This window comes from Rhopalosiphum maidis, chromosome 3 (genome assembly GCF_003676215.2).
Source record: "Rhopalosiphum maidis isolate BTI-1 chromosome 3, ASM367621v3, whole genome shotgun sequence".
Lineage (NCBI taxonomy): Eukaryota > Metazoa > Arthropoda > Insecta > Hemiptera > Aphididae > Rhopalosiphum > Rhopalosiphum maidis.
In genome coordinates, this window is record NC_040879.1 from 19830943 (window position 1) to 19846223 (window position 15281).

Here is a 15281-nt window from a genome sequence, read left to right on the forward strand (position 1 = left end):
GAATGTACTTTCCCCGATAAACTAAAACTAGTAATTATAAAACCAGTATTTAAAAATAGAACACTGCAAATATAAATAATTATAGACCTATATCTATGATAAGCAATTTTGCAAAAGTTTAAAAAAAATTAATAAAGTTTAGATTTGTGGAGTTTTTAGAAAAGAATAAATTATTGTCTAGAAACCAGTTTGGTTTTGCCCGGGTTGGGCACAGAAAAAGTTTTTTATGGTGCTAGTAAATGAATATACAATGCGCTTGAAAATAGTGAAAAAGCAATGGCAATATTTCTATATCTAACAAAAACTTTTAGTACGGTTGATCATATGGAACTTTTTAAAATTTTACCTAGTTTAGCCTAAAAAATAGTAGTTTAAAATAGTTTAAAAGTTATTTAAATAACAGAAAATAAAAAAGTGCAAATTAATGACACCACAGGTGAAGAAATGATGTTTAACTATGTGGAGTACCTCAAGGTAGTATTATGGGCCCTCTATTGTTCATATTATATATTAATTATATATGTGATTTAAATATTGATGGACAAATTATAACATGCGCTGACGATACATATTTACTGTTTATGTGTGTTTTGTGGGATGAAGTTCGCTTAAAAGCTATAAAAAAATTTAGAAAAGTAATTAATTATCTAAATCATAGGAAACTCTCAATAAACTATAAAAAAACAAATTATATACATTTTTTTAGTTAATAATGATGATTTAAAAATCTGTTTTTGTGAGAATGAAGATAATTGTATTGACACTAATTGTCAAAAAATATATAAGGTTTCGGTTATTAGATATTTAGCTTAACTTTTGATAAAAATATAAAATGGCATTCTCATGTGAATAATATTGTAATGCACATGCGTACATTATCGTTTAGTATTTTTAAACTACGGGAATTTCTGTCTGTTTAAACTATGCGTGTAATTTATTTGTCATTATTTCAGGCAATATTTCAGTATGGTCTGTTGGTCTAGAGGGTCAAAATGAGTATGTGGTTCGACCATTAAAAATATTGCAAAGAAAAATGATTAGAATATGTTTAGGTAAAAGTTCTATTGTAGGTTTAATTGGAGAAAATTTTAAAATATTAGGTGTGTTACCAGTTGAGATCGTATACAAGAAGATAACTATTTTACTTACAGTAAAAAATTATGAAACATTTTTAGACGCGAAAAGTATAAGAATTCGAAGGGAAGTGAGAGCTTTTGATTTTAAATTAAATTATTGCAAAAAATCATTTGGTCAAAAATATATTGATTATTTAGGTCCAACATTTTATAATTCAATGCCTTTACATGTAAAAAAAAAACAAATATGCTTTTTTTTTGGGAATTTTAAAATTACAGTGTAAAAAAAACAAATTATTTATAATTAATTTATGGTTATTATCCTTAATAATTTAAATGTAAATAAATAATAAATTATATAAACATAAATAACGGTTTATGTGAAAAAAATTTCAAATGTAACTTAATAATTGTATTGTTTTAATTTTAATTTTTTTTTTATTAATTTGTATTTTTTTGTATTTTTAATGTAATTTTCTACCACCAGCATTGCCCTTAAAGGCGGTAGATATTTTTTATTGTAAACATTTAAACTATTTATTATTTTATTATGCTTTTAAAATAAAAAAAATCTTTTTCAAAAAAAAAAAATAATATTTTTGTGGAAAGTAATAGTTTTGCGCATACCTGTACGTATAATAATATTATGTTTTTCGATTATTACAACAAAATACTAATAATACGTTGTATACTCGAATATTCGTATGTCCATCGCATATAGGCACCTTAAAACCGTTTCCGTGATATTCTTGTCATGCCTCGGGCGTAACTATTATAATTTATGATATTGACCAAAATTAAGCGAGCAGTATTTTGGTGACCTAACCCAACCCAACACGACTTGTTTCTTCGTTGGCGACGTGAAACGCGTTTCTAATTTCGTTATAACACACGCAGATTTATTTATATCATAGTTAATAAACTACGCCTATTCGCGTCATATATATATATATATATATATATATATTAATATATTAATATACAGTACCTATGCGTATACAAGGGCGCTTTCGGATAGAGATTTAGGATAAATTAGGTATAAGCATAGTTGGTTAGATTTATACTTGTATGTGTTATATAATTAAATAAGTATTTGTTTATATTTATTATGCTAGAAAAACTACAGAATATATGTATATAAGTACCGTATTATTAGCTATAGGAGAAATTATATACCTAGTCCTTGATCACGAAGGCGTACGCGGCATAAGTGCAAGCTGGTTATTTTGGATGACAGGACAGGTAGATCGTTCTAATTCTAATTCCCAGAATTGGCCGAACTCTTGTTTTGGTTTCGTGTATACAATTTTGAAAGTTGTTTACATATTATGATTATTAATCGTATACACATCGGTAAAAATACCATTAAGCTATTCACAGCTGTGAAGCCTATAGGCTGTTATTGCGCTAAACAAAAATTTACGGCCAACGAAATGCCGATCAGATATTACAATTCCCCGGGAACGCTTCAAGGACACGTCTATCATCAATATCAGCAATATACCGCGGCTCCTAGTAATCATGTTTTTTTTATTTGTGAAATCCAACCGGTCTCCACCACAAAATATTTATATTTACGGATCCGATATTAAAACCGGTGTTTAGAACGAATAGATATGTTTGTAGCCAGCGGGACCGCATCGATATAGATAATTTGTACGTGTGCATTAGGATTTGGCCACGCATAACCATTTACGACGAACGAATATCTTAACGGATTCTTTATTGACTAGGTGATGGTGATAATATGTTGTCGTTGGCAGTGAACTAAGACAACACTGCCATTATTGTCGTATTGCCGAAATACGACTGCTCGGCATCATAATACAACGTTTACGGCCATCCGGGAGTTCAATGTACAACACACAGCACTATATTATATAACATAAGTTTATTAACGATACAGTTTTTTTTATAATCAATACACCTTTTTATTTTTGAAAATTTGACTTATGCACTACGGGGATTAAGCTACGAATTACGTAATGTATTTTGCAAAAAAAGTGGAAGACTTTAACATAGGCAAATATATTATACAAGTTTCTATATTATAATACATTTATATATCGTGAATTGATTATCTATAATTAGGCACTATAATATACGACTAACTTGAAGTATTAATTTTAAAAAATAACTGTACTTTATTTACATTTGTTTGGTGGATATCGAAGAATAGTTGTAATTAGGTAATTAGGACACCAAAGCTGGTGTTTTTAAAAAAATAAATTACATTTTTTTTCATTTATAAAACAGCATCAAAAATAAAAGGCAAAAATATTGTAAAAATTTAAGCTACTTATAAAATTTTACGTATCACAAAACATAAATCTTAACACTCACTTTTACTCCGCAATTACTACTATGAAAAACAAACTAAATTAAAAAAAAAAAAAAAAATAATTTTGCTACAAATTAGTGTAGGTACTAAGTTACCTAGTACTACCTTGTCATCAGTGGTGGTGTCAAAGATGGGTCATGGCCCGCCTTGAAATTTTGAATTTGTATTTTCAAATATTATTACGTAAATAGTTTTAAAAATATACGTGTAACGCCAGGGTCCGGACTGAGGATTTTCTATATCGTACGCACAATTACACAGACATAACTCATACTGTAGGTTGTTTACGAATTACGTTTTATATTTAGTGCCGTTCGCAGGAATGGTCATATTATGGTTATCGGTGTATACACCTAATTTTATACAATTCTGAAAAATGATCATTTAATATGGCCTATGGACATGTAGCCTGTAGCGATTAGCGGCTAGAAAACAGTTATCAGCGTCAACGCTATCAAGAAGTCCTAAGGTTAGAGGGGGGGGGGGAGAGGCTCCTGACCGTGGACACCACTACACCAGTGTTACTCACGCCTTCCACCATTTGTATTACTATCGTGTGACTGTGCCTGCCCCAATATAATATATTGGCCTACTTGGCACGGCCAGAAAAAAAGACTTGACGCCGCCACTGCTCGTCATTGTAAAAGACACTGTTTTAGATCTGTTAATCAATTATTGAATACTCACGAACAACGATTTTATACGAAGACGGACTGTCAGCCTATACTATTAAATATTTTTAATATGATTTATTTATTTTGCTATTAATTATTTATTACCTATAGTAATTAAATAGATTGTATATATTTATATTGAATACATTTTACTCATTTTATGATTAATATTTAATTGTTAAAATAATATATAATATAATTGTTGACTTTAGTGTAAATGCAGGCATATCGTAAAATGGTAAAATAGATTCGTGGTAACCGATAGTTTAAAATTAATCTTAATTTTTTGAAAATATTATTGTGTGTATTAATTATAATATATGTAAAAATTTCAAGTATCAGTGCTCTCACAAATAATATTTATTAAATTACAACAAAATAATTAAAATTGTTTTTATTTGCTTAATTAATATCCGGCTTTGTCAAAATTAGATCTACAATCGTCTATAATAAAAGAAAATTGTAATTATATATTTTTAAAATTTTTGGGTTATAGTAAGAAATATTTATGAAAAATTTTATACATTTTTAACATTAAAATAATTTGCAAATTTCCGTGATTTTGACGAATTTTCTCAAAACTTGAATTATAAATTGAATACTCGTGAAGAAAAATCTTGTAAATTTATGTATATTTATTTTAAAATAACTATAAAAAACATTATGTGTGGGTTTTTGTATTAAATAAACAACATTTTTAAACTAGCCTCAATATTTTTATCAACACTTCGAACACTTCGAAAAAAAAAATAATATATAATTCGAAAACACTACACAAAGTCTAAGTTAATTTTAACACAATAGAAAAGGAATAGTTGCGTATTGTGTAGGCAGTAAAAAATATGTTCGCTCACTACATTTTTGGTCACAAAATGCTAAAAACTGGTTGATTCTGTTCAACCCGTTTTATATAACCGAGTATAATGGAGATTAAAAGGAAAGTTTTTAAAGCAATGCCACACTTTACACTATGCCTTGGATTATAGAATAGCAGAAGATTGCAACATGTATTGATAAATAGCTTCCGATCTAAGTTGTTTTAAAAAAATCGAAAGTTTAAAAGAACAAATCAAGAAAATAACAGAAATATAGCGAAAAATAATCTAATAATCTAACTATTATATTTAATAACTAAAGAGTCGTCCCGTTAAAAACCTACCTGTAAAAATATATTTAAATCAATTTAAAACTTCGTATTGCTGAAAATGAATTTATTAGTTATTACACAGATTACAAAGCATTTTTTACTAAAAATGTTTAGTATTTTTTTTTTTTTTTTGTTATTTAAAAAGTGTTATAACTGTGGAAATTTTTAACATTCAATTGCTGATATTTAAATATTTAATTTTATTCATTCAGTAAAATTTATAAAATATTTAGACTAACTTCTTAGAAAAAGTGTATAATTTTAGGTTAAGTCAGAATAAGCTTGAAAATATATAGAAGATCCCACATAAGTTGTCGTTATTGTAGTAATTTAAAAATATTATAAATACATAGGCACGATTTTTATAAGTGTTCGAAGTTCAAATTTTAAAAGAATTTGATTAAATCATAAACATTTTTAAGTACATAATTTTGTTGTTAAAATGTATATAATTTTATATTTATTAAAGTATTTCTACATTATTTTAGATTCTGAACGGAGTATTGATTTTACAATGATGTGTGTTTTTTTTTAATTTTCATTTTTTGTGTCTGTCATCACGTTTTGGAATAGTAATAATGCTTCAATTTTTGACTTCAACTCCTCTTTTATTAGGAAAATTCATCTAGTTGGTACTTTGGGGGGTCAAAGGAAAAAAAATTCCAGTAGTTTTCAAAAGCGTCGGGAAAAACCCTAAAAAAATAACGGAAAAAAGGGAATTTTTACGCATCACCACTTTTCGACAAAATCGATTTTTGGTTTTGCTTTAACTCAAAAACGAATCATTGTAAGTACTTGAAATTTTCACCAAATGTTTATATTATGGTTATCCATTTACGATAAAATTTTCGACTTTTCTAAGTTTATTTTCTTAATATGCCGATAAAAAAAATTTGGCTATCCAAAAAATCTTTAAAATTTAATACAAGGCTTATTATAAGTTGTACTTATCGTAGTCAAAAATAATCAAAAATCGTTAGTCACAATTTTTGTTTATAAGCATTTAAAGTTCAAATGTTTACGAAATATATCAAAATCACGAAAATTTACAAAGAATTTTGAAGTTGAAAATTCATAAAATTTTTATGATTTGTACTTAAGGTTCAAAAATCCAATATTAGGTAATCCATAAGTTTTCCTTCAAGGAACTGTAAAAAAAAATTCCATTGTCAACGATGTAAAACTACAGTTAGTAGTTTCAAACTACTGTAATAATTTATTCAACTGATGAATTTAAAATTTTAAGTAGAGCGATGAATGATGTAGTGATATTACAGTGATATATAATCTATACACACGATACGAGCGGATAACCTATCAGCAAATCAGGAATCTTTGGAAATGCTTATTATTATAAAATTACAAAAAAACGTTATTTTTTCAAATTTTGTAAAATAAGTATAAAATATTGAAAAAAAATATGTAGATAATATTTTGATACTTATTTCATATTTGTTATGAATATGAATATAATCTGAAAATATCAACCCGTTTAGATTGATGTTATATATCGTTTATTATATAATATTTTAATTTCTAGAATGTGATTACACTGATCCGAAGTATACCCACTGTTGGTACCACGAATTCGAATGTATTGTATTTTAATTCGTGGCTGACACTGGAAGAATAAAATCGTGGGTAGAAATTATAAAATTCAGTTAGTTGTATTATAATTTATTACGTTATTTTTAATCATTTTTATATGTATTTTGATTTTGAAACCTTTACTTTAGTTATTGAGTCAGTTACAAAAGTGTGTGTTGTATGTAAAAATCCGATTGGGAATTTTTATTTTGCATTGTGCAATATAAATTACGCATGAATCTAATGAAAAAAGAAAGCAGAATTGTGCTGATAACGTACGAGAAAAAAATTAAATATTCGAGTTATGTTTTCTAAATCGAAGGTAAACATTTATTTATTTATTTACATTCTATACTTTTTCAACTTAAGTTTCCTGTGTCATTTACTTGTACAATAGTCAATAATCAAATACACTACCTACCTAAAAATGTAATTATTTAATTTAGTATTAAATACTTATCATAACACAAACAAGGAAGATACATTATATTAAAAACTGTCTTTTAATTTTAACTATTTTTTTTTAGAAATTATATAAATAAATTTATTTATTACAGCAATTATGGGCTTTTGTAGTTACCTACTGTAGGTATGTCGGTAGAAAAAAGTCATACTGTAAAGTTATAAAATCATAGCATTTATACTTGCAATGTTTCCTTTTCTCTAGGTATACTGTATATTATAAGCTTTCATATAAATATATTTGTGAAGGTTAGCATTAATGGTACTTGGATGGTGTAGTTGTGTGGTATAATATACCTATTTTTTTAAACATTGATAATTGTGAAGAAAAATAATAATTGTTTTTTTTACAATTAAGACAGTAAAATATTATATAAACAGCTGAAAAATTTATAAAATGTATTTCTATAAAAGATTTAGAAAATTAAATTATTTTATGAATACTATATCTACAAAATGTTAATATTTCTATTGTTTACAAAATAGTATTTTTCGAACATATTTTAAAATGTAATAAAATCAAACTTCAAGTTCAAGTAGAATTAATTAATATTTTATCTGACTAACCAAAATTATTATAGCTATTACTATAGTAACGTATTATATATTTTACTAATTTAGTGGAAAAACTAAACAAATTTTGAAATTTAAGTAAAATAATGAATTTCTTGGGGGGAGGTAAGGGAAGGGAAAGTTAAATTTGTGGTGCATTGTTAAACCATAAGTTTGATTCATATTTCCTGAGCCAATAAAATAATCCGAAATTATTCTGTTTTTCAGTTAAATATTTATATTAAATTTAATAACTTAGCTTCACATTTTTGATAAATATGCTAATAAATAGGTTTTATACCTATGAGTACCTACTACCAATCAAAATACAATAAATATAAAATTCTGCGTATACAAGCAGAGACAATATATAATAGATGGATTAAAATTATTTCATAATTATAAATTAATAAGTAGTTTATACGATCATAGATAGATTATTTTATTATATTTTATTTTTTTTTATAAGCGTATAACTTACATATATATATTTGTTATTGCTTATTTATAAATAATTATTATTGCTGGTATGAACTTTATAAACATACTTTCATTTATTTAAATTACAGACGTGTTAACACAATTTTTTCGATTGATTAACAAATAATTTAATTATAATTATACAGATTGCATTTGACATTTTAATACCAAGTTATTCGAAAAGTTGATCAGTGTAACTCATACCTATCATAAATATTCTAAAGAGCATTTAATATCACTAAAAATATATACTGTGTAAACATAATATTTAAATTCGAGTTAGAAAATATGCTCAAAAAACTTGAAAACACAAAAAAACAAGCACTTCAAAATTCTAAAAATGCAAACATACAAAATAGGTTTTTAAATAAAATAAAAAATATTAGTTAATATTAAAAACAAAATGTTTGATTAAATTTTGTTAAGATCAGGTTTGTTTTTGTGATAACCGCTTTTCAACAATTTTCAAGAATCCATCACTATGCTTTGTTTTTAAACTTTAATTTAAAAACTAACATTAAATTGAGTAGTAAGTATAAAAAGAAGAATTGCTAAGATAGTTTTTTTTCGTCGCATTGTAATCATTATTGCTTTTGAAATTAAAAACGATAAGTACCTACCTAAATATAAATAATAAATATGTATACTTATATAATTAGATAATAATGATTGGAAAATTGATTTCCAATCATAATTGTTCTTGTTGAAGGCTGCAGAATGGCAACAAATTATTAATATATCGTCATAATATTATATATTGCATTGCCCGGCTTGGTTGCAAGCTCGTAAATAAAAACGTAGATGTAGACACGTAAATGACGGTTGTATAATATTAAATTTGTTTGTGCATGTGTATTATAGTATTAGATACAAAATATGTTTGCCTATTTCACATCATATGCCGATATCAGGCTGCAGGTTCGTATTATTATACTTTATATAACTGTAGTTCCCAACATGCATGAAGTGTTTAGTGTTTTGTCAGAAACATTTTGCTATAACATTGTCACGATATTTTGTCATTTATACGTTACTACTATACTATCATAGGAGCAAATAGCTAAGCCCCCAACTATTACATAAAGCACTCCCTCTCCCACAAAAAAAAAAAAAACTGAAGACTGCACCACGTTGGAAAATAAATTTTCATCTCTACAGTAAAATTGGTGGTCAAATAATCGATCGATTTTCAATAATTACAATAATAACATGTTAAACATTATTTGTTAGTAGACAATGACACATGTAAAAACAACCAATTTTTAAATGCCTTTTATAAGTGTTATAACATTTCTAAGACAAGACTAATTATATTTTTATTACTATTATATAGGAACGGGTGACATAAAAATGACCACTGATCATGTCAATATTATTATTAGAGTTGTTTAACGAATTTCTTAAATCTAAGAGACGAATAAAATTAATATGATTATCATTATGATTCTTATATGAATGAAAATTGATAAACAATGTAATATATTATGATGTGAGATGTTTGAATATTTATAGTTCTTGTATATTTTGTATAATACTCCCATTATTTTTTTTGCCATATAGGTTTAGTAATTATACCATAAAAGTCTCAAAAAATTCCGGCATGGATCTGAGCTCCAATCCCCCCTTCCAAATATCAAAGATTATTATTATTGTGCCTACGACGGGTAATTGATTCGTTTGGACAAATAGGTATTGTCTATAAACCGAGGAAAACACGCAACACCAAAAACGTGTTGGTTTTCGTTGCCAAGAAAAAAAAAAAAAAGGAGTAAGCTCAGAAATGAAAATCCACTGCGCCGCACACACACACACGTGTACGAGTATACCGCATACCCGGTGTATCGGCATAAAAATAAAAATACGGACGGCGCGCGGCGCAGGAATAATAACGTCGCCGTCTTCGTCGTCGACAGCTTCGGCCGCTCACCTGCGTACCACGGACAGCGGCGGCGGCGGCGGTAATGCGCAAACCTCGCGCGGCGAATGCGAGAGCGCATCAGCAGCTTGTGGGCGGGTGGACTCGACGGTGTGGGACTGGCCGGCGGACACTCCGGCACGGCCGCCCCCCGTTTCGGTTCGCGCGCGCATAACGCCTGGGCGAGCCGTCGCGACTCAACGATAATGCGCGTGCGTGCGTCAGTGTAGTGTATACACTACGTGATACAGCGACCGGTATAGTGGCCGCCGCCGCCGTCTGCTTCTCCGTCTCGCTACACTCGTGTCCGCGTATCGCCGCGCCACAAGCGCTTTTCCGCTCGCCGACCGTCTCGCTCGCACACTACCACCGCCGCTCGTTATACGCGCATACGCACACGCGTCTTCTCATACTACTACTACTACTACTACTACTACTACAGTACTACTACAGTACTACTTACTGCTCACCACTACTACAACAACAACTACTACTACTACTACTACTACTACTACTACTACAACAACTACTACTACTACTACTACTACTACTAGTGCTCCTGCTGCTGTCGCCGCCGCCGTTGCTTACTACTACTACGAAGACGACGACGATTCATTTCCGCGCGCGCGTTTCGTGATAACGCGACGACGACTGCCGCCGCCGCCGCCGGCTATGCACTCAGTACGCGTTTGATATCCGTCCCCGGTGCAACTGCAGCCGTTCCGTGTTCTCCACACGTGACCACGCGTTCCCGGCTCGGCCGTGCGCACAATAATATTGTACACTTCAATAATATCAATATCAATATTTAATAATAAAAATAATTACTACAACACATGCGAACTGTCATACATCGGCCCAGTGCCTTGTCGCTTAGATTTTTTTTTAAAAAGAAAAAAATTACCGCCACCGACAAAACGGACGACACCGTAAAAAAATCACGCGGCAGTGATATTATCATTTTATTATTATTAGCGTTATTTATTATTATTATTATTTTTTAATTTAAATTTTTATCTGATCGCGATTTTCCTTTCGGGAAATCCCGAAACGGCTACACGCTGCAGCCGTTGTCGCCGCCGACGTCACCTACTCCGCCTTCGCCATTTCAGCGTAGTAATTCACACGCCAAGGTAAAAAAATCAAAAAAAAAAAATCGGTTTAAATTTTTTAAGCATGTTCATTTTCTGTGTTATATTTATTTTTATCTATATTATAATAATATTATGATAATATTTCATGATTGGAATAAGCATTAAGCACTTAAATATCAATTTGAAAGAAATAAAATAAGATTACGTTCGATTTAGAGAACATTTCTTCGCATTTATTATTCTCATTAACAATATTTTAGAAGATAATACTTTCTTTACAGTATCAAATCGCATTATCCTTTTAAGTATAAATGTTTATTTTTCGTATTCTTAGTTATTTGGTACCTACAATAAAACAATACTTCTTTTATTTTGTTTGTTAATAATAATATTACCAATAGTTTACTGTTTTATTGGGGTGATAAATATGCTAGAAGCTAATTAGTGATTCAGTAGCCAAAATATTGTTAGTAAAATACATCGATATTGATAAATTTGTGTACAATAATCGTAACCTAACCTAACATATTAAATAATTAAATAATTGCAATCGCATTTGTTAAAAAAAGATTATAATATTGTACATAATAATTGTAAAATTAAACAATTATTTCTGTAATTGATTAAGATTAACATAGCATTTTTATTTTAAACTGAACTATTCTCACATTTGTAAAAAAAAAAGTTTTTGGTCCGTGTATAAGACTAAATTATGGAGAAACATAAAAATAACATAAAAATAAGTAATTAGTCATAATATTATTAATATGTATTATATAATGTGTTATAAATAAATAATGCTTAACACTATATCCAAATATTTTTTGGTAGGAATATGGCTTATAATAATTTTTATCTATATTTTGATATAATACATTATATATTTAAATATAATGAATTTATGCAACATAAATTGTTTTGTTATTTACTAACACAGTTGGTAACCACATAATTAAAAACTACTTGACAAAATAGAAAATTACAACCTTTTTATTAAAATATTTTAACATGATTTTTTTAAATTAAAAAAATGAAATACATTTTTCAATTGAGTTCTACTTCATTATTTATAATAATTTTTTTTAAATTTGTATATAATTTTTAAGTTATTTATTATTAATAAATATATGTACGAAACAAATTATCTTATTACTATAAGTAGGTAGGTCCTTCTTTATTTAACGTATTAATTTGTAACAACCATAACAATACAATTATCCGTGTAGGTACAAATTAAATGTATACTTAAATGTTTATTTAATGTTAAATTGAATAAACCCGTTTTTAATTATAAGACATATATATTTTTCAATATCTAAAAGTCATTAATTAGGAATTTAATCAATATAAACATTTTAATGTATACAGTCTTATGAACAAAATTAAGTAATTAAAAATGTATTAAGTTTTGAAATATTTTTTAAGATTTAAGATTTCAAATTGGTGTTTTTGATATTAATGGTAGGTAACTACACTTTATTTAAGTTCTAATTTTGATGACTAAGCCGAGAATACAGCTTCTAGGCCCTTCGAGTAAAAGTAGATATACCTACTATGTTTATAGTTCGTTAAGAGAATCAGAATTAACATCCAAATAATCAGATGTATAAATGGAAGTGTCTAATTGATCATTTAACGAATTATTTAGAAAACCTCAATAATTAGCATTATTGCGTCTAATATCAAATATAGAATTACATCCAAGTAATGAATTATCAAACTATGTTACAAAATATACAATACTTTGGAATAATGAAAATATTAGATTCAAAATCAGAAGAAAAAAAAGTTTAAGTAAAAATTAATCAAATATTATATATATTTTTTTATTGGTTCGCAACTCTTAAAGATTCACAGTCGGCAATAAACAAAACATTGTGTTTAGATTCTAATCCAAAAATAATGACCCTGAAATAATTGTACACCTTGAAAAACATAACTTCCGTTTTTGGAATTAGAGCACTGAAAAAATACACATGATGTATTTACGAGTCAATGAAACCATAAACTAAAATTTTAACTACCATACATCTATGTAATGTTGATATGCTTTTGCTTTTTTCTGTATATTTTTCCATAAATCCTTTGACCTTTATATAATTGTGCAATGTGCATACTTTACCATTCAAGGGACAAATAATGTGAATTGCTGTTTATTATGGTATAATAGTTGACGAGTCATAGCACTATACTTGTTATACTATAACTTATTTATAATTTAATTTTTTTATGATTTATTCAACTTTATTTATATTTTAAAGATGATTATTTTCGTTTTCAGATTTTTAATTATACATTTCATTTGAATTTTTATGAGGTTATGATCATCTATATAAATTATAATGTTTTTAATACTAAATTAATACTTTAATATTATTTTCAGATGGAGCATTCACCATATTCGCAAAGTCCGAGTCCGTCATCGTCATTGGTAAACTTTCCAACACCTACAAACTTACCAGATATCAGATTACACAGACCATTTAGTCAGGTAAATATTATATAATGTACACTATAAACTAATTAATGATAACGGGAGTTCTCAAGTAATAATTTTTAATTTGTATAATATAACTAAATTACAACACTACATAAGTGTACATAATATAGCTTATCTTTACTTTGAAGCTTAACAAATGGGAATATTACCACTCTAAAATAAGTACTTAAGAACTTCTCGAGTTCTAAATCGATTTAAAAATTATGTAATGTATTGATAACTAGTTGGATGTCAAATATAAGCATAATAAAACATATTAATAAGACAAAAAAGAAGTACCTATTTTGTTTAATGTCAATAATGACATTATAATAATCATATAATAATGACACAAAAAAATAAACATTTAAAATTAAAAAAGAAAAAACCGAACTAGATAAAATGATGCGATTATTATTTTCGTTTTACAAATTTAAAATAGCGCAGTTCACTATGTTTTATTACGAAGTTATTTTAATATTATAATACTATACGGTTTACAAAGATAATTTATGATTTTACAACAACACATTCGAAACACGGTTTCGTATAGATAACTGTGATTAGGAATCAATATAACATAACATAGGTATTAAGAACTATTTTTATGTACAATTAAGATATAATAAAATAAAGCATATTAATAACATATGATAAGCTACCGTATTTTACCGTCTTTCATATAACTAACACATGAAAACAAATAACTCGCTCATACATTGTATGCTATCTCATTTATTGTTAATAATTTGTAATATTGATTAAGTTAAATGAGATCCTAATTTATCTTAACTAATGAAAACAAATATTTCATGATCATTAAAGTTATTTTAATATTAACTTAAAATATTCTTTTAATCAAATTATTCATAATAATTTAAATATTAAAATCGAAGTAACTTACTTGATTAACTAACTGGTTTGAAGCAATTTTTTATTTTTATAATATTATTTTTCTTAGATAATTTTGTGTATGAATTACAATTTTTTTTAAATTAATTTGAACAAATACATGACCTGATGACCGTGTCAAGGTTTTTCGAAGAAAAACAGGTATGTATTTAATAATACCGTCAATAACTTCTCAAGTACTAAGATATTAGATACCTACCTAAATGTTGTTCAACTCGTCAAATCACTATAATTATTAGGACCTTAACTATTGATAAGATAAATTAATAAAATAAAAAAATATTTTATTTTATGCTGTTAAACTACTTACTTTTTATGAACATGTAAATATTATATTTGTTTTAAATTTATATTCATAATAATAAAATATTATTAATGTTTGATGAATAGAATGTATTTAGCCATCTAGGTACTTAATTTTACAAAAATAGTATAATGCACATAAGTGGATACATAATATAAAGTATACATTAAATATTATGAAACATTTTAGATTAGTGTTCAGGATAAAAAGTATTTAAATAATGAATGGTGTTAAAATCAATCATTATATAATTAGATA

At 27.2% G+C, this 15281-nt stretch overlaps 1 protein-coding gene across 2 annotated transcripts in view; it reads left to right on the forward strand.

Moving 5' to 3' along the window:
- Positions 1–10939: 10939 nt before the first annotated feature.
- Positions 10940–15281, forward strand: part of LOC113558749 (protein Teyrha-meyrha) — a 132379-nt gene continuing 128037 nt past the window's right edge. For both annotated transcript variants that reach the window (XM_026964275.1, XM_026964276.1), the window contains exons 1-2: positions 10940–11367; positions 13712–13819. In XM_026964275.1, coding sequence (XP_026820076.1) covers positions 13712–13819 — 108 coding nt within the window. In that variant the 5' untranslated portion in view covers positions 10940–11367. The remainder of the gene's footprint in view (positions 11368–13711; positions 13820–15281) is intronic.